The sequence below is a fragment of the Pipistrellus hanaki genome, assembly GCF_964339955.1.
Source record: "Pipistrellus hanaki genome assembly, chromosome: 13".
Taxonomy (NCBI): domain Eukaryota; kingdom Metazoa; phylum Chordata; class Mammalia; order Chiroptera; family Vespertilionidae; genus Pipistrellus; species Pipistrellus hanaki.
In genome coordinates this window covers 20,368,739-20,390,423 of record NC_140515.1, presented here as the reverse complement: position 1 = coordinate 20,390,423, position 21,685 = coordinate 20,368,739, and the positions used below count along the sequence as shown (strand labels likewise).

Genomic DNA, 21,685 nt, shown 5'->3' with positions numbered 1-21,685 from the left:
TCTGCTCCTGGAATGTAGCACTTCCTGTCTCAGGCGGCATTCTTCATAGTCCTGCGATATGACAGCCATGCAATTGTTTTGCTTTTACTCTGTTTTATGGTTAAGGACTGTAAACGTGTGGGAAACAAAGTTTAAGGAGAAAAAACTGTGTTTGCTTCACTCCCCACGAGTTAGGAAAAGAATATCTGAACGGAGTGTCTCTTTCAAATAATTTCTTCCCACATATTCATAAAATTTGATATGTAAATTGCAGATGATAACTCCTACTCATACCCAAGACTATTTTACATCTATCACTCCAAAACTATTGTAAAAACTAGATATTTGATGGGAAACTAATAAATAAGCTACTGGAACTGAACCCCTAGTAACGAACTACCCAACGGGCCCAACTTGCTGATTCTTAAGCCAGTCGTGAATATTAGCAGCAGCCCATGAGTGCAGGGACTACAGCAATGAGGATGGAAGTTAGGTGGGAAGACTGAAGTGAGTTTCTCTCTGCTTTATCTTTCTGTCCAAATAATCTCTGGATTTTTCTGGGACATGTCTGCTACAGTCAATAGTAAACTTAAACATGGGGAGTTCTCTTTCGTTCAACAAATACATATTGAGAATCTTTGGGTACCCATCGCTTTGCCAGATGTGTGAGATCTCAACAGATTCAGAGGCATCTTTCTCTCTCTAACACGGAAGATAGTCTAGCTCCCTGTTACTCAGTGTTGTCCACAGACCAGCGCCATTGACGTCAGCTGAGAGGTTTGTAGAAATGCAGACTATCAGGCCTCAACAAAGAACTACTGGATATAAATCTGCATTTCCACGAGGCCTGAGGGTGAGCATGGCATTCTAAATGACTGCATGGGTCCAGCGTATCCAACGGGTGAGGCTGACCAAAGCAGAAGAGATCAGGACAACTTCACTACCCAAGTATATTTAGAAAAGTCTGAGCCTGATCTCAAGAACTATCCACCTTGGCCCGAGTATACAGAAACCCTGGGGGTAAGGTCTCTGGAGCATCTTGGCCAGTCAGGATGCCTTCATTGCCCTTTTCCTGCGTGTCAAACATTGCATTCCCCTTATTCAGCAAGAAGCCGATTTCAATTCCTCTCAAGGCACTGTGAGCACTGAAATGGCGAGGAGGGGGAACATCCAAAAAGCAACATCATTTGGTCACAAAAAGTAATAATTATGTTCTTGCGGAGTGTCGCATTGCACTTTCCTTTCACATACAGTAAGAATTACTGGTTTCACTTTAATATCAGGCCAAGAAAGAAAACACTAGCAGTTTTTACAAAGCACGGAACTCACTGTGATCACATATCGGTCTACGGACGCTGATCAACAAACTTCGGGCCAATTTGGTTTAAGGAAGAAGACGTGATCTAATGTTCAGGAAACGTCCCTACGTAATTATATTACACTTTATTTAGAATAAAATTCTAGACTGTTATTACCGGATACCACAGAGGTTCTTGAAGTCTTAAGCTTCAGAAATCATCTACTTGTAAGACACAAACATAACTGAACAGCCCTTGGTCTTAGGCTATCTGAGTGATGTCCTTCCCTTGGAAGGATTTACTGTGTGGGATTAACCGCGGTTACGAGTATCTGAGGCCAAGCGAAGCACTGCAGGGGAAAAAAAAAAAAAAAGTCTAACGTGTCTTCTTGGGCCTTATCAAACTGCAAAGAGATGATGACCTAAGTTAGAAGATGACAGGGGACATGCTGTTCTTTGTTGTGGTGCTTTTGTGTTTGATTGCTCCAATGGCCTCTAATGATTTATAGGAAAATACTAGTCTACACACATGAGCAGTCTCAGGACAGACTACTTCAGATGGAAAGCCGTTAGGGTGCTTTGGGGTTTCTTTTCATGGTCTCGTTTTCCTCCTGCTGACTCATTCTCGGGAAGCCCATGCCCCGGGAATGTCCTTCCTGTGGGGCTGTGTCTGTGCACATTACTGATGACCCACAGGCAGGAGATGTGTCTCCAGTGGTTCTTGCTGGACACTAGGTGACCGCTGAGGTTTTGGTCTCCATGTGCAGATTTCTTATTGCCAATGGACTCAAGCCTAACAAAAAGAGCTTGAAGGGAAACAATCCAGCAGACCCTTTGAAGTCACAAATCTGGATGCACAAAGAGGACCACGCTCAAGGGCGTGTTAATAACGTGACAAGTGAAATATAACGCATGACACGTGCCTCCTGCGGAGCCTCCTCCTGGAGAGTAAGAGGCCACCGTTGTCATCATGAGCCCATTGGCCAGTTCTGTGGGGCACACATGTAGAAGACCACAGCGACTCATTTTAGTCCACCCTGTGTAACATCACAAGCATGTCCCTAATCTTGCTAACCTTGTAAGGTTGCTATGAGAACTTAATAAGTGATATGTAAGCCTTCCAGAATCTTAGTGAACACACAGTAGGTACTCTATAAGGATTACCTTCCTTCCTGTTTCCCATGGTAGCATATACCTATTGCTTCTTTGTCAGTCTGTTCAGCTGCTTTTCCTTTAGGGGACCACATTTCCCCGTTTCCCTGTGGTTTTCATGGGGTTTTGATGTATGGCTCTGCCCTGTGGCAAGTTCCGTGTACCCTCTGGACACAATGATTGATCCAGGAATGCATTCATAATGCCACCGGGCCAATAAGAGCCATTTTAAGGGACTGACATAAATCCTGGGGCCTCTCCTTTTCTGAGTTTATGCTTCCCTTTGCTGAGATTATAGATGATGAGGAAATCATAGGCCTGTGGCTGGTTGTAAGCTTCTTTGATTCATGAATTAAGAATCTGCCTGAATTATTGGACCTCTATAACATCATTTGAATATCTAGATACAGTTATGTCTTAATCAAACACTTCCCAGAATACCAAAACACAACAGCAGTGTTTTAGCCATTTTTAAACATATATTATAACATGCAAGTGACAGTGTGAAAGATAACACCAAAATATAATTAGATATAATAGTCTGTAAGGCTACAGCTAGAGATGTCAAAAATAGGTTAAGACCATTATAGCTGAGTCAAGAAAACTAGAGAAAGTACAGAAGCTTATTGTGGGATTTGGAAGTGGATAAGAATCTATATTAATAAAAGGGTAATATGCTAATTAGACAGGATAGATGGGACATCCTTTCAGACAAAGCCAGGGCCTGGGGCCTGGTGCCTGTGGCCTGCCAGAGGAAGGGAAGCTGCAGTCCAGGTGCCTGCAGCCAGCCAGAGGAGTGTGGGGGCCAAGACAGAGGCGGTTAGGGGCAATCAGGCAGGCAGGCAGAGTGGTTAGGGGTGATCGGCAGGCAGGCAGGTGAGCAGTTAGGAGCCATCAGTCCTAGATTGTGAGAGGGATGTCTGACTGTCAGTGATTGGGCTTAAACCGGCAGTCAGACATCCACCAAGAGGTTCCCCAATTGCGAGAGGGACCAGGCCAGGCTGAGGGACACCCCGCCACACACACACACACACACACACACACTCACGTACACAAAATTTGTGGACAGAGCCTCTAGTTTATAATAATAGAAGTATAATATGCAAAATCGGACCAGACGTCCTTCTGGACCACCTTCAGGACAAAGCCAAGGCTGTGAGGGAAGCCCAGGTCCCAGGTGCCTGCTGGCGGCCAGAGGGAAGCCAGTGCCGGCAGCCAGGAGAAGAAAGGCCTACTCTTTTTTTTTTTTTTTTTTTTTTAATATATATATATATATTTTATTGATTTTTTTTTTTTTTTTACAGAGAGGAAGGGAGAGAGATAGAGAGCCAGAAACGTCGATGAGAGAGAAACATCGACCAGCCACCTTTTGCACATCCCCTACCAGGGATGTGCCCGCAGCCAAAGTACATGCCCTTGACTGGAATCGAACCCAGGACCTTTCAATACCCATGACCGACGCTCTGCCACTGAGCCAAACCGGTTTCGGCAAGAAAGGCCTACTCTTGCACAAATTTCGTGCATCAGGACTTTAGTAAGGTTATAACAGTGAAGATGAATTCTTTCCAGACAGAAGTAATAATACACATGGTGTATAGCACATATTACTTAGTAAATATAAATTGAAAGAATGAGAGAATAAGATTAGGGTTTGTATCAAGGAGGGGGAAGAAGACAAGGCTGATTAAAAAGCATAGATCACTTTGTGTGCAGAGGAGTTAGAAATAAAAAGAAGGTGAGGCTGAATGATAACCAGCCTTCAGAATCCAGCCAGGAGTTTGCACTTGGGTCTGTCTGGGCATCATTTATAACTGGTTTAAAAAAAAAAAAAAAAAGTCAATAAGATGGTCTTTGGGAAGTTAATAATAAAAAACAGAAGCCAAAAAGGAAGTTGAGACAATAGAGGTGATGGATCACCATTCGCCAATATGGTTGAGAATTAAGGATAGAGAAAACAGTGCAGGAATCACCAAAGCAGAGGATAGAATCATGAAAAAGTCACAGAAAATAAGAGAGTGACATTTCAAGAAGGCAGAGAAGTCAAAGAAAATGTTTGGAGAGATTAAAGATTAAGAAAAAAATTAGGGTATCATTGGTGACATGAGGGCAGTTTCAGTGGAGTTTTCTTACCTACCGTCATTGGAAACTGAACCCCAGTGTTTTAAAAACCATAGAGTGTGAGGAGATTGCTGAGTCTTTCAACAATCAGTACAGCACAGGGTAGGAACCAAAGGAACAGACACCACCTGGAGCCCTGGAACCAGGTCTGGGAAGGGCCTGCAGGGCCAGGGTTTAACTCTTCAGTTGCTGGGTTGGGGGAACCCCAGGGTAAGGACTTTGGTGAGGAGGTGCTCTGAAGTAACCAGAGAACTATTTCAATAGTTTAACAAGCAAGATAACTGCACCTGTGCCTCTCAGCTGAATAGCAGCCCTACCTACACAGAAACTGGCTTCAACAAGCACTGCAAGCTTTCTACATGCCCAGTGCATGGAAGGAAGCACTGACTAATCCAAATCATTTCCCTCTCCATGTGCCTGTGAGCCACAATAATGCCAGTGCCAGGCTGTGGACCTGTGCTTCAGAGTCATCTAGGGAGTAAGTAAAAGCTAGTGATGATTTAGTCCCACTCCAAAATATCCCATTTCAGGAGAGGAGACGCTGACACAAAAATCTGTATTTGTCTGTTGGGACAAACACACACACACACACACACACACACAAATTTACTTTTTATAAATAAACACGTTTGCCCTTCTGTTTAAGTTAAATATATAAATATACTAGAGGCCCGGTGCACAAAACTCATGCACTGGGGAGGTGTGTCCCTCAGCCCAGCCTGCGCCCTCTTCCAATCTGGGATCCCTCGAGGTATGTCCGACTGCCTGTTTAGGCCCGATCCCACCGGGCAGTTGAACATCCCTCTCACAATCCAGGACCGCTGGCTCCCAACTACTCACCTGCCTGCCAGCCTGATCACCCTCTAACCACTCCCCTGCCAGCCTGATCGACACCTAACTGCTCCCCTGCCAACCAGATTGCCCCTAACTGCCCTCCCTTGCCAGCCTGGTCACCACTAACTGCCTCCCCTGCCAGCCCAGTCACTCCCAACTGCCTTCCCCTGCAGGCCTGGTCACCCCTGATTGATCTCCCTTACAGGCCTGGTCCCCCAAAATTGCCCTCCCCTGCAGGTCTGGTCACCCCTAACTGCCCTCCCCTGCCGTCCTGGTCGCCCCCAACTACTCTCTCCTACTGGCCTGGTCCCCCCCTCCATCCCCTCACCCAACTGCCTTCTGTAGATTTCCTGGTCCTAAAATGGGTAAAGTAAGTACTTCATAGGGTTCGGGGGAAGATTAATGAGTTTTTTCTAGGTTTCCTGCCTTTGGTCCCATTTTGCAGTTGTCTAAATGGGAGACTGAAACATTAAATAACATGTGTTGGTATCACCTAAGTTGTCTTCTTTAATCATTTTTTAACACCTTTAATAATCTGGAATGGTTCTCTCCACAAAGCCTTCCCTTGAATAGGAGAAAGGAGGCCACATACTGGGCCCTTGCCATCTGTCCGCAGGCCAACCTCAGAGAGCCTGGCTTCCGAGAAGGTGCGCACCTAGAAGCTGGGGTGTCTGGGTCCTTTCTCCCACACAGCACCTTTACCCTTAAAGGTCACAGAGCAAGGTCCAAAGAAAACAGCGCAGGGCCTGGGGCAAGAGGAAAGGGAGGAAGATGTTTCAGAAACTGCTTTTCCGGGTGAGAGCAGTCCTCAGTGTTCACAGCCCACCCTCCCTAAGGCCGGACGGACATCACCGTCCACATTCATCAGAATACAGGGAGGGTTTGACTTTCCAGAGGTTCCGGGAAATACCACGTTGCTATTTCAGGGAGTCCTAAAAAGATGGTCACGGATATCTCTCTCTCTCTCTCTCTCTCTCTCTCTCTCTCTCTCTCTCTCTCTCTCTCTCTCTCTCTCTCTTATCCAGTACTCTTTAGGAAAAAGGCTGGGTGAGGAAGCTCTCCTTCCTGACCGTCCAGCGAGCTGACCTTGCTCTTCCCACTCCTTGGAAGCCCCTGCCCCAAAGCCCCCCAACAGCCCAGGTTTGGGGCTTCCTGCCTAGGATTTCTAAAACATACCACAAATCCCTCTACGTCCCACCCGCTTGTCTCATGGAAAAAAGCAACGGGTGGCGGAGGAATTCAGGCCACCCCAAGTCCCCAGTGCGGCCTGATGGATGTGGAAACCGGACCATGCCTCGGGGATGAGACATGTGACGGCCGGCACACTGTCATTACTGAGCCTTGAAAGGGGAAGTTCACATGAGGCCTGTGGTAGACTTCTAAACCCCGCTGGCCAGGGTGCATGCCAGCGAGGAAATTGCAATCCCTAAATAAACAATAGGCTGGGAACCTGAGCACCAGCGAGGGGAGGGCAGGGGCTGCGGGCCGGAGCAGGGCTGGCCAAGAAGGAGCAAACAAAGCGAAGATTTCAAGTTTGCGAGAATGTGATGTCAATTCAGACACCCCAGGCAGGCCCCTCCGAGAATCTAAATAGCCCATCGCTAAGCCTCCAGACGTGGAAAATTTCTGAAAGCAGGACACCAAGTCCAATCCTTCATATGCCAAATGAGCTCAGCGAGAGCCAGAGGGGACAAGTGACGTGCCAAAAGCCCCACAGCCAGAGCGCTTAGTCCCTAGGCCCACTGGGGGCTGCTATATTTTTTCCACTGCTTTCCCCTTTCAAAGATGCTTTTAAAGCCTTTCCACAAGCAAACTGTGTGTGTATTCAGAGCTAAGACTACCTGAAGTAAGTTTGTGAAATTCCTTCTCTCTGGTGGTCCTTGCTCAAATGTACCACCTCTTTTTTGCAGGGAAAACTACATTTCCAGGCTGAAAGGGAAGGGATGGGGAAGAAAAGGATTCCTTGAGCATCTACTATGTGTTGGGTTTCCCCATGTCTAACTCCACTTTAATCCCCACCACAACCCTGTGCAACCTGGCATGGCATCATGGTCCCATTTCACAGGTGGGAAGGCTGGAGCTCAGAGAGGCAGTAAACCAATTCTAATTTTCATAAATAACCTAACCTTCTCCCTTTTTGAGCCTTCTCAGTTCAGCAAAAGAAAACAATATAATAGAAGAAATTGTGCATCTTAAAAGTTTTTGGAAAATAGTTTTTCTACTAATCAACTTATTGTTATTGTTCCTGAATAATAATTCCTAATCATTCCTAAACAATGGATGCACACTATTGAAAGCATAAAAATTTGGTGGGGGGAAAAGAGAAAAAAATCCTTTAAAATCTCCCCATCTAGAATTAGTGGCAACATTTTGTTACATTTTCCCTCCAAGCTTTTATTCCACATTGATAAGTATATCTTCTTTATATATTAAGAATAATAAGTCTCTAACTGCTATAAATTTTAGGTATACATCTCTTAGTTGGTTATTTCATAGTTCTATCTTTGTTTTACATTGTAATAATCAAAGTTATTGATCTTTTCCTTTGTAATATCTTTATTTTTACAACTTTATTGATATATAATACTCATACCATAAAATTCACCCTTTTAAAGTATATCATTCAGTGGTTTGTTCAACCATCACCGCTAATTCCAAAATATTTTCATCATTCAAAAGCCCTGTGCCCTTTGGCAGCCACTGTTTTTTCTCCCCTCTCCCTAGTTTCTAGAAACCACGAATCTATTTTCTATCTCCACGGATATGCCAATATTAAACATTGCATATAAATGGAAATGTATGCATATGTGGCCTTTTGCAACTGGCTCTTTTTGCTTAGCATGTTTTTAAGGTCTATCCATGCTACAGCATTTCTTTTTATTGTTGAGTAATATTCCACTGTATGGATATAACATATACTTTTATTTTTTTAATTAAAGATAATGGACATTTGGGTTGTATTGGCTTTGTGGCTATTTTTTAAAATATATTTTTATTGGTTTTTTACAGAGAGGAAGGGAGAGATAGAGACCTAGAAATGTCGATGAGAGAGAAACATCGACCAGCTGCCTTCTGCACACCCCCCACCGGGGATGTGCCCACAACCAATGTACATGCCCTTGACCGGAATCGAACCCAGGACCCCTCAGTCCCCAGACTGACGCTCTACCACTGAGCTAAACTGGCTTCGGCGGCTTTGTGGCTATTTTTAATAACTGCCAGCCAGAGCCTCCCCCGCTTCCCCTCCATCCCCCCGCCAGCCCCGCCCCCTGGTTGAACTCCCAGCAGATCTCCTGGTGGAGGGGACAATCCGCATTCTACGCTTTTATTCTATAGAATGTGATATGAGCATTTGTGTATAGGTTTTTGTTTGTAATTCATAGTTAAGGTGTACACCTAAGAGTAGACTTGCTGGGTCACATGGTACCTCTAAATTTAACATTTTGAAGAATGGCAAGATAGTTTTCCAAAATGGACTGAACCATTTCACATTTCCACCGTCAATAATGAGGTTTTTCCACATCTTCCCCATTTGTTGTCTTTCCTACTTTGGCCATCCTAGTAGAGCATAAATTGTATGTAACTGTGGTTTTGATTTGCATTTCTTTTAGGCCATTTGTATGTCTTCTTTAGAGACATGTCTATTTGCCTTTTATTGTTGTGTTGTTCTTTATTTCTAAATGAAATTTTAGATTAAAGTATATTACATGTCAGAAGGTAGCCATGTCACAGATTCCCAGCATGATGAGTTATGACAAAATGATCACACCTGGGCACATGGAAACCAGATCATGAAATAGAATATCACTTGTACCAAGAAGCTTCTTTCGTACCCCCTCAACCTCCACACAAGCCTTCTTCCTCCACATTAACCTCTACCCAACACATCTAACACCACTGGTTACTTCTGCCTATTTTTGAAACAAATATAAACAAAATTATGGTGTATCTGTTCTTGTCTGGTTTCTTTCAACACTGTTTTTGGGGTATTCAATTACGTTATCACATGCAACAATGGTTTGGACCTTCTCGTTGCAATACAGCATCTCACTGCATGAATATCCACTGTTTATCCACTCAACTCTTAATAGCTATTTAATTTGTTTCAAGATTTCAGTTAGTCTGTATATAATTATGTTGTGCATCTTCTTTTTAAATGAGATCTTGAATAACCATCCTTATATTTGCTCTTAGATATTTTAGGGTTTTTTTCTTAATACCATCAGAAATAATACAGTTTTCTAAATTTCTTTTTGTAATTGTTACCGGTAAATAGAAATATGATTCATTTTAAAATACTGACAACCTATCTGGCTAAGTTCATTTATTAATCTAATAGTTTATACATGGATTCATTCACACAAACTACAGTGTCTGTGAATAAAGGTGGTTTTATTTCTTCCTTCCTAATTCTTATACCGTGGATATCCAGAATATTGTTCAATAGAAGTGAAAGCAGTAGGCATCTTGTCGTGGTCTTTACGTCATAGGAAAGCTTTCAACATTTTATAATTAAATATGTTTTCTGTAGCTTTCTTGTAGCGACCTCATTTTAGATTAGGAAAATCCCCTTCTGATCTGTTTGCTAAAAGTTTTGGAGTTTTGTGTGTGTTTTTTGTTTTTTGTGGAGGTTTTTTTTTTTTTTTTTTTTTTTTTTCATAGACGGATGTTTCACTTATCAAATGCTTTCTCTGCCTTTATTGAGATTATATTAATTTTGTTCCTTTTTCCCATTAAATAACATCTGATATTTGGTAAATAATGTTAATTGATATCCAAAAGGTAGCCCTTGTGCCCCTGGAATAAGCACAATTTAGTCATGTGATTTAACTGTCATAGATTACACACATAAGTGACCTCATATGGGATTTGTCTTTTTCGGCCTGACTTACTTCATGCACAATAACTCTGGGTCTATCCATGCTGTTAGCAAATGGTAAGATTTCATTCTTTCTTGAGGCCGGGTAATATTCCATAGTATATATGTACCACATCAAAAAAAGGAAAAGAAAACCTACTGAAAGAAAGAAAATATTCGCCAAAGATACATCAAATAAGAGGGCTAATATCCAAAATTTATGAAGAACTCATATAACTTATTGTAAAAAATAATCCAATTAAAAAATAGTCAGGCCTAAATAGACTTCTCCAAAGAAGACTTATAGGTAGCCAGCGGGCATATGAAAAGAAGCTCGGCATCACTAATCATCAGAGAAATGCAAACAAAAACCACAATGAGATATCAACTCACACCCATCAGAATGGCTACCATTGATAAATCAACAAACAGCAAGCTTTGGTGAGGAGAAAAGCTTGGAGAAAAGGGCAGCCTGGTGCACTGCTGGGGGGGATGCAAATTGTTGCAGTCAGCGTGGAAAACAGTATGGAGCTTCCTCACAAAATTAAAAATAAACCAACCCTATGACCCAGCAATTTCACTTCCGGGTATTTATCCAAAGAAATCCAAGACACTAATTCAAAAATATGTATGTAACCCTATGTTCATTGCAGCATTATTTACAATAGCAAAGATATGGAAGCAACCTAAGTGCCCATCAATAGACAACTGAACATCTTTATTATTTCTTCTCTCTAACTCTCTTACGGTTTAATTTAATCTTCTGCTGCTTTTTAAACTTAAAAAGTCTTCTCTCGACCAAACTGGATGTCTTGCTCTTCCCAAAGCACTCCTCATACTTTCCAGCCCCCTTGCCTTTGCTCATATACTTACTTCCCTCTGTTAATAAACCATCTATCTCCACTTTATCAAGATCATGCCAATCTTTCAAGGCCGTCAAGTACTACCTCCTCCAAGAAGTAAGCCCTGTCCCTCTCTCATTTGACATCCTCTAGCTCCTGCAGCCCATTTTGCCATTTTTATGTCTCTGTTTGGACACTGGTTTATGTATTTCCTTCCACAAGCGCCTTAAAGACTGAGCACTCATTTTTTTCTGAAAGGCTCTCCGTGGTACTGGGCACAAAACAGATGCTCGATAAACACTCCTGTTTGTGACTCAACCTCAGGAGTTGAACTCACACCAACTAAACCTGTTTATTGAAGAACTAATCAACTGGCAACTCATTTAGAATCCAACACATCATAAAGGAGCGTGTGGGCAAAGAAGAAAATAAGTCTCATTTTTAAAAAATCTTTCCTTGCCTCTAAATGACAACTATATATCATACAGAGCTAGCATTTAACTTGACATTTTGCTTTTTCTGGCTATCACTTCAAACCCACATTTCCCCCCTTATTTAAAGAAAATAGTTAAATAAGAAAGTTTTTTTTAAGTTGAAAGATGAGAAGATGAAGAAATTCTCAACAATAATAATAAAAAAAAACAAGCTAAAGGATAATTTTTGGTATTGTAAATGGATAGTGCACACCAAAAACACAAGGCTTTCCAAGTCTGAATGAGTTATGCTCCCACTATTATAAAGATTTCAGGGCAAGACTTGAAAGTCAGGCGGGGAAGCAGGGCATGTATTGGCTGCAGGGCACATATTTGGAGCATATTTGGAGGGCTGATAACACATGTGTAAAAAGGGTGAATCTTGCCTTATGGCACAAAATGCAACACTGGGACTTTCCAAAAATACCAAATAAACCTCTCCAGTTCTCATGAGCTGCCTCAACCTATTCTATGATGCATAATTTTCAAAGTAAGAGTCAAACGAAAAAATAGTTGAATGGGCAAAGGACCTAAATAGACACTACTCCAAAGAGGACATACAGACGGCCAAGAGACATTTAAAAAAAAACATACACACACACAAAAAAAACAAAAAAACCGCTCATAGTGAATGATCATCAGAGAGATGCAAATTAAAATGACAATGAGGTACCACCCTCACACCTGTCAGAATGCCTACCATCAACAAATCAACAAATGATAAGAGCTGGTGACTATGTGGAGAAAAAGGAAACCCTAGTGCACTGCTGGTGGGAATGCAGACTGGTGTAACCATTATGAAAAACAGTATGGAGTTTCCTCAAAAAATTAAATATGGGACTGTCATTTGACCCTCTCACTTTTAGAAATATTTCTTAAGAAACCCAAAGCACCAATCAGAAAGGATATATGCACCCCTATGTTCATAGCAGCACACTTTGCAATAACTAAGATCTGGAAACAGCCCAAGTGCCCATCAGTAGATGAGGGGATAAGAAAGCTGTGTACATTTATACCATGGAATACTATGCAGCAGTAAAAAGAGAATATCTTACCCTTTGAGATAGCATGGAGGGCCCTAGAGAGTATCATGCTAAGTGAAATAAGTCAGTCAGAGAATGACAAGTGTCACATGGTCACACTCCTATGTGGAATATAAGTAACAAAAATAAACTGATGATGGGAGTGGATCTAGAAACATGGAAGCATGGAACAGAGTTCGGAATCTCAGAGAAAAGGCGGGGAGAGGGTGGGCAAGTGGAAGTTAATCAACCATAAACCTTGTATTCATTATGCATAACTCATGGACACAGACAATAGGGTGCTGAAGGCCTGGGGAGGGGGCAGGCAGGAGGGGGTCAATGGGGGGAAAAGGGAAGCATGTGTAATACTTTCAACAATAAGGAATTATTAAAAAAAAAAAAAAAACAAGAAAAGAAATAGTTGTATATATGGGCCATTTTCATTAAAAGCAGACTAGAGGACTAGAATGTGAGAACTTTGGAGGAGAAATCTGTGTTCAAATTTCAACTGCCAACCACTAGCTGTAGACCCTTGGGCAGGTTGCTTATCTCCTTTCAGCCATGGCTTTCTCATCCTGGCAAATGGAGCTAAGTATGCCTATGTATGCGTTTTTCTATGTCCGGTACCCTGCACTTGTGTGGCCAGTGGTGTTCGAGCTGTAACCTGTCACTGGGGGTTGTTATCATTGCTACTTTTCTTGATAGCCACAAAAGGAGAAAGGGAAAATTTAAATCCTAAAGGCCATGCGGACTGAAAGGTCCCAGGTTCGATTCCGGCCAGGGACATGTACCTTGGTTGCGGGCACATCCCCAGTAGGGGGTGTGCAAGAGGCAGCTGATCGATGTTTCTCTCTAACTCTATTCCTCTCTCTTCCTCTCTGTAAAAAAATCAATAAAATATATTTTTTAAATAAAATAAATCCTAAAGGCCATCATAATGGCTTGACTAGAAAAACTAGGCTTGACACAAATGTTATATGAACACATCATCCTGAAATAAGAAATTATTCTTAGTTCAGTGTTTAGACTCAAGCAACAGTTCAAAAGACAGATGAAACAGACACCTAAACAAACAAAAAAATAAAAATACTTCAGCCATCACATACTTTTCCTGATTAGAGCCTAAGACTGGAATTAAGTTCACCTGGAAATTGGGATGCATCCAGTGGCCTAGAACTGAAATGGCTGAATTTGATGAAGCACTGAGATCTCTTTTAGGGGAACTTAACCCAACTGCAGGTCATCTCGACCACATGGAGAAGAGTAGTCTCCATGCCGGAGCGCCAAGACAAGGATGATTTTTAGTTTTAATAATAAAAATCAACCTCACCACTAGAGTTCAGAGTTTCGCATCTGAATGCAAGTCACACTTTTTCATCAACAGCAAAACTAGAAGTGGACAATTCAGTCAAGCTCAATCTTTAATTGCTTACAATGCAGCCCCACCCCCTCCATGGTGGGGACAATTTTACTAAAGAAGAACCACACATGACATACAACATGTGCCCTGGCTGGTCATGTGACTGGAAAGCTAAACACCCACAATCCTCACTTCAACTGCCATAGAATCATTGTCACATGGAGAAATTATGCCCCAGGCGTCTTTAAAAAAGAAAATTTTATATATATATATATATATATATATATATATATATATACACACACACACACACATACACACACACACATATACACACACACATATATATGTATATATATGTGTGTGTGTATATATATATATATATTATATATAATAGATTTCAGAGAGGAGGGAAGAGGGAGAGATAGATAGAAACATCAGTGAAGAGAGAGAATGGTTGATTGGCTGCCTCCTGTACACCCCCCAATGGGGATCAAGCCCAAAACCCAGGCATGTGCCCTTGACAGGAATCGAACGTGGGACCCTTCAGTATGCAGGCCAACTCTCTATCCACCCAGCCAAACTGGATAGTGTCCCCAGCCTCTTAATCCACTTTAAGAACAAGTTCACCAGCCAAAAAACGGTTTGGCTCAGTGGATAGAATGTCGGTCTGTGGACTGAAAGGTCCCAGGTTCAATTCCGGTCAAGGGCATGTACCTTGGTTGCAGGCACATCCCCAGTGTGTGTGTGTGTGTGTGGGGGGGGGGGGGGTGTGTGTGTGCAAGAGGCAGTTGATCAATGATTCTCTCTCATTGATGTTTCTAACTCTCTGTCCCTTTCTCTTCCTCTCTGTAAAAAAATCAATAAAATATATTATTTAAAAAAAAGAGCAAGTTCACCAGATCAAGTATATTTTGTGCAACTTTCACTAAAACCATGACATCACTAATATATGTCCCATTTGATACATTTGATAAATTCTGTTGTTGTTAGTGCTAGAATCAGACTTGTTTTACTTGATGAATAAGTGCCATTTAATTCACAAGTAGAGGAGAATTAGGGAACTCCATGCATTTTATTTTCAGCCTGAGTTGTTAAGTGTGAGTGAGGTTCTATGCTTCTATGCCCTATCTCAGTAATTATTATTCTGGGGTTGACTCGGTTTTTCTGCATTAAAAAAAAAATATCTTTCTCCCTGTTCCTTCCCTCTATGACTGTTGGAGTTGCTGCAGCCACCTTGTGCAGACAGGCGAAGAGGTTGTCTGAAAATAGAGCTCACATGAAGGAAGCCAAACAAGAGATGGAATGAGAGGAAATGAAATCTGTCAATATCTCCTGAGCCCCTAGATCAAGCTGTGCTTGAAGCAATACTTCTGTTGCTTTGTGTTGTGGGGTGTTTTTTTTTCCCATTATATGGGCCAATAAATTTCCTTTTGGCTTAAGCCATTTTGAATTAGATTTTCATTCATTTACTAGTAAATGTTCTGAGTAACAAAAAAACAAAAAAATTGGAGATTATCTGACAAGTACTGCCATTACCATAATGCATTTCCCTTTAAAAAGAAAAAAAGGGAAGGAAGAATAACACTGGATACAGCTTTCATTCTTAGGGATGAACCCAAGAAAATGAAACTTTTGGACATCATGTTTATGCCATGTCAGAATTATAATAAAAGTAAATTAAAAACACATTCTTTCAAAAGACTTAGCATTAACAAAAGAAAAAAAGAGGGTAAAAAGAATTTCAGCTGCCCTTTTTATTGACAATTCTCCATAACAGCAGAAAAGAGGATCTGAGTTAAAAAAAAAAAAAAAAAAAAAAAAAAAAAAAAAAAAAAAAAAAAAAAAAAAAAAAAATTGGACACAAAAGCAAGAAAGAGAAAAGCACTGCAACATCCACAGGAAAACTGATTTTTTGGAGAAACACACACAGTGTTCTAACCGTGCAAACCAGGAACATACCTGCCAGGCCAAATCCGGGCCAAAATTAAAACTTGGAGCTCCCTGCAAGAAGATAAATCACAAATAACTTCAATGCATGTTGCTTCCCTTCACCTTCACTCAGGTGACCCTCCCTAGGCTCCGTGGCTGGCAATGGCTGTGATGGCCCCCAATGGCCCTCCCCATGGCTTCCCCACAGAGACCTTCACAACTCCACAAGTGTGAAGGGCACAGAGAGCCACTACACGGATGAGATGTGGTTTTCGGGTGCTTGACTTCACAGATTTTCACAATAAATACCTTTCTAGAGTTGATGCAAAGTATATGGGTGGTGAAGATGAGAAGTCAAAAAGTCTCCCTCAGATTCACTAAGTAGCAAGGGATAAGCAGGAATAACTTCAGGTCACCTCCCTGAAACTACTGATCAACTTACTCTTAGAAAGCTTCCTTTAACTCCAGATTTTGCCCAAGGCGCTATAAATGACACTCATGTTTACCCAAAAGTGTTTAAGTTAAAACACAAGAGGGTCTCAAATTCCACCACAAGGAGTAAGGGTCAGATCTATTTGATAGTTAACCCTATAGCGTATAAAGAATTGGTTTCCAGTATTCCCTCCAATTTAAAAGGGATTAATATTAACACACACACACACACACACACACACACACACACACACACAATAAGATCACAGCCTCTATCACATGGCTGAGGAAATGACCCTCTACCAGCTGCCTACTTAATTCAATTTATACATGTTGAGTAGATGCTAATGGGACTCAGACTTCTCCACTGACAAAACAGAAGGCCATACTCTGTAAATAAGCAGGCATCCAAAAGACAACAGAAAAACTCCAGGCCCGATTCCCTGACAAATACATTGATCATCATTTGTCCTTAAAATGTTTCTATGAATCAGGATCATTGGCATCATCAGAGGAAAACTCCAGACTTTACTGAAAATATATGGCTATAAATTTGCCCTAAAGTATCATGTTTTTATTCCTACCCACATAGATAGCCTAAACAAGTGTTTTTATTTATTATTTTTTGTTTTCTAACAAAACATATGATGTTAAAAACAGTAAGCTAGAGTCAAACAGACTTTCTATTTTATTAAAGTCACAAATAAGTACTAATTGTCTTTATAGTGACCTTTACTAGGAAAATGCCCACAGCACTGGGAGAGAGTCATTCCTGGCTTCTCCAAATAGTTTTGGGAACCATTTATTCTTTTATTAAAAAAAAACAACACATACAATACTTTGGAAATAGATTTTAGATGCACCCTCCTTCTCATTACTAATTGTATGAATATAGGTGTGGAGGAGGGTAGAAAAGGGACTGGATGATTCTTTGCAATAAAATAAAATCTTTAAAATTAATTTTTTAATCTTTTTCTTTTTTCTTTCTCTCTTCCTTTTATTTTTTTAAACTTTATAAATGTTTCAAGTTTGGTTCTAATGTAAGGATGAAATCTCAGTTATGAACCAGTCTCCCTCAATTGTAGAATAAGTTTCATTTCAAAATAAGTTAAAATTACATAACCTCAAAATGAATTGATAACCCAAAATTAGCAATTATTTTTAACCTTACTGGCAGTTGTCCCTTTGATTATATTTTTCAAACCAATTGGCTGCAAATGCATTATGAGTGCCTTGACTCATCTAACCTTCGGGATACATATAGTTTAAAAGCAAATGTTCTACATTATTTCCAAAAAATCTACTTGGATGAAGACACTGTCATTGACTAGAGGAAAAAAAGCAACCAAAACAGATTTGTACATGCCAAGAACTCAATGGTTCATATTAATTTATTTTTCCCCAGAACATGTGAATTTTTGGCAGACAATTCAAAATCATGTGCTATAAGAAAGACAGATAAATCATTATCCTATCAGCAAACTTCACAATTCTCTCCCAGGCTGTTGGTGACAGCAAACCCTTGAGTGTTAAACTCAAGTGTAAAATTGCTAAATTGCAGACATTGTTGTTGCGGTGTGGTCATAGAGCAATTTAAATCAAGGATCATTTATTCTTAAGATAAATACTCTGTTTTCTTCTGGCAATAACTGGAAGTAACAAGACTTCAATTTTCTAGATACTGACCAAGCAATGGTTTTCATTTAGATCTGTTTCTTAATCGTAAGTCGTGATTTGGCCACCATCACTTCTATCATTATTCTTAAAATGCCCTCAATCCATCCCGGAGTGTCTTTGATCCTTTTAAATAGCATCTTTCTATGCTTCCACAGCTAACAGGGATACCTGAAGAGGATTTTAAAAAGTATTACCTACAAGCTTGACTAGGAGAAAATACTGGAGTATTTTCTTTGATGAGAGAGAGAGAGAGAGAGAGAGAGAGAGAGAGAGAGAGAGAGAGAGAGAGAGAATTATTCTTTGATAAGCAAATTTTGCTAACAGCATCATTTAAATTATTTAATGACTCTGCTGCATATAAAGCCAAATCTTAGTTGTCAAGGTGTCTTTTCATTGCAATGTGAGTGTGAGGGAGAAATATTTTTTTCCCCAGGGTTAGAAATTTACTTTTAAATCATACACAAAACCTCCCTCAAGGGAAAAAGCATCAGCAATGCCCTGGAAAGGAACCCAGCTCCTTTCAGCTCCTCTCCGCCAAGAGATACTTGAGCCCTTTATTCTTTTGCTCAGAAAAGGAATCTTAAAGGGCCGAGAAATTAAATGTACCCAGGAAGGCAAAAGACCCAGAATAAAAGCACTTCCCGGGGTGCCTAGAGAGAAACAAGCATCCATTTCACGTGTTTGTTAGGCACCACCAAGTTAGAACAAACTCCAGAGCCAAGGCTTTTTTGACAAATGTGAACAGCTCCTACCTTCATCTCAATGACAGTCTGGAGAGCTTTCGTCTTGGCTGGCTCCGGCTGAAGTTGGCTTCTCCGGTGCAATTCCTGGGGAGGAACACGATAGAAATAAGCCTGACGGTTCATCCTCCTGTTACACCATGGCCTCTACACAGGTGCCACACAGCCCACCGTGTGCAGGCTTGCTGTGCACAGACATAAACAAGCCACAGGTGCCTCTCCCCCCGCCCTCCTCAGCATCCCTCCTGCTTGGAGCCGGAGTTCCGGTGAAAGGCTCCTGGCACATGCGCTATTTCTGAAACTTCCATCAATAATTAATGTCAACTGTGACAAAGCCGGCAAGTAATTATAGTCCAAATACTGTTCAACACTGGGGCTGTTGCCCAGCCAACAGATCATAATTTACTAAATGGCATTGCTCTGTGCTCCCAGTACAAACACAGCAAGGAAAAAAACGGAGGAAAGAAAATGACTAACGTGGTGGCAAATCTGTTGCACGCATGGCATTTAGCTACCGAGGTAAGTTTGAAATGAACAATTTAAAACCTTTCCAGGACAACTATGGCACTGTGTGAACTAGTCTGATGAAATCCTGTGAATCTCTTCCTTCCTAATTTACAGTTTCAGTCCTTGTTCAAAATCACATGTGTGTGTGTGTGTGTGATATGTTTATGCGCTTGTGATGCCATAAAATTAAAACTGGCGTTAATATCAACAGTGTTAGTGGGAAGGCAAATGGTTAAAGCCAGATGCAGACACAAGAACTTCTGGGATATGATGGCTATTTCTTTAGATAAAAAGCTAACAATATAATTGCAATTTTAAGCTCAAAGGCCTGCTTTTTCCATGCCTCTTCTCAAAAGAACAGTTCTGTTAAGACTAAAAGATTGTCTTGGCAGAGGAGAAGAAATGAACAAGGTTTTTTTCTTCAATCTTTGATTTTCTTAGTAATAATTATCTACAGTTTTATGAGAGTAGCCAATGGCAGGAGTAAACAGAAGTGCTCGCACATGTCTATGCTGCTGACACAAGTTACCTATGCAGTAATTCCATTAAGAATCATTTAACTTGTAAGTCACATATGGACTAATTCCCAAAGTCTTATTTCCTTCCAGAAAACTCATTTATGGCCAACATGGAATAGTTTTAGCCTTTACATTCCATTGGTCCACAAACATTATAAAAAAAAAAAGGAAGAAAAGAAACAACAACAACACACACAAAATAAAAGTAAAAAATTTGGACACTGAAGAAAGAAGATCAACATAATTTCCAGCTTTTTCAAAGTAAGGACATTAAAATTAAATCTACCTGCACTACTACCATCTATTATCATTGTCACTTCATAAAGATAGAATATATTGACGTAACCATTGTCAGAAGAACAGAATCCCACAATAAAAGATAGTCTTTCCCAGGTTAAGATAATATCTTATTACCTTGTTCTTATTTGCCAGCAGCCCAACAAAACCTGGTCATGCGCCATCGTGCACGTGCCCAGGGACCAGCACTGCGGAGCCACAGCTGCAGCTCTGGCCCATACCCGTGGGGGCAAGGAAGGGAACATATTTTCTTCCAAAGCCATCACTATCACAAATCAGCAAACTTGTGCAAAACTGTTTCTTAACCTCTTATCTAAGAATTAGAATAGAATTCGTACTTCTCAATGATTCAAAATGGTCGGACATCAGTTAGGCCATGTTTCCCCTCTAACATATCCCTAAAAGGGAGGGAGTCAAGTATTACTGAATCCACTTGAGGATGGAGTCAAGATTCTGTGTCCCTTTGAAGACCCTGCACTGCAATGATCTGGCAACACTGGCCATGTGTAGGCTCCATGGCGATGGCAGAGATTTTCTGAAGGAATTACCTGAAAAGCTGCTTCCTTCACTGTGCATCTACAGTGTCCCTGGTCCTACCTGTCTCCTTCAAGCCTCAACACTACCTATGAGGAGAATGATCTGTGTGGTGAGTCCTGTGGGCTGCTGGTAAACCTCTCACAAACAGCACCCACCAGGCCAACTTCAACCTACCTAAGTGGTGTCACCGAGTGCAGAATTGGGAACAGAGGTGCAATAACACCCCATTGTGTAGTATTTCTACCATATGGACTATAGATACAATGGATAGAATAACTTCAAATGCATAGAAAATAGTAAAATATAACAAAAATTAGGAAAATGTGAGTTCTTAATACAAGGTCTTTAATTGTGAGTTAGGATATTTAAATTGTAATATAGGTTGTTAAAACAAGTTTCCACTATTCAGTTATCATAAACTAGGACAATCCAGTTTCCAGCACACCACTGGTGAATCACATGGTCCATAAAAATCTACTTAGCCCTAAACATTATTTTCAAGATAACTGGAGAGATCACTGGATCAATAAAATCTCATTGATGAAAAAATGGAAAGTTGAGTCACTTGTCAGAATTGTTCCATAGTTAGTGGGAGAAGAAATATATTTCACAGGTCATTGATTCTGATACTGTTATGGGTAGGGAGCTGTCCATGTCCATACCAGTTGACAGTAGAGGTGGACTTCTTGCAGTGTCATGAGAAAAGGAATTTTCTGGAATTCACATGGGAGAACGAGTGACATTTATTTGCATTAAATTACATCCCTGAGTTTCCAAGGTCCCATTTCCTTCCTGCCAAGGAAAAGGTCCCATTTTGCTTTCAGCAGAGCTAGGATGAAAGCTGTTGTCCAGAGTTGCTGTTTCATATTGGCATGGTCCAATCCAGCATCAGGCTAGCTTAGCTTGTGGCTCTCACTGCAGTCCATCAGCCCATTGCATGTGGAGTTTGCAGGACCACATAGCCATGAAGGGTACACAGGCAGGAGCAAAACCAGAGGAACAAGAATGCCAAGAGAGAAAACTCCTTCATGTGGGGGATTATGCATTCCCCAATTTCCTTGGGCTCGCAGTGGCCCCACCCTCTTAGCCAATGATCTCTGTTCCAGGTTA

At 41.0% G+C, this 21,685-nt stretch overlaps 1 protein-coding gene across 19 annotated transcripts in view; it reads right to left on the bottom strand.

The window, feature by feature from the left end:
• The window catches only part of ERC2 (ELKS/RAB6-interacting/CAST family member 2), an 877,102-nt gene that overhangs the window by 603,994 nt on the left and 251,423 nt on the right, over window positions 1-21,685 (bottom strand). For all 19 annotated transcript variants that reach the window (XR_014796702.1, XR_014796703.1, XR_014796704.1 and 16 more), the window contains one exon: window positions 18,729-18,803. Coding sequence is in view for 16 of the 19 variants with exons in the window: in XM_084903110.1 (XP_084759236.1) it covers window positions 18,729-18,803 (75 nt within the window). In the remaining 3 variants the exon portion in view is untranslated. The remainder of the gene's footprint in view (window positions 1-18,728; window positions 18,804-21,685) is intronic.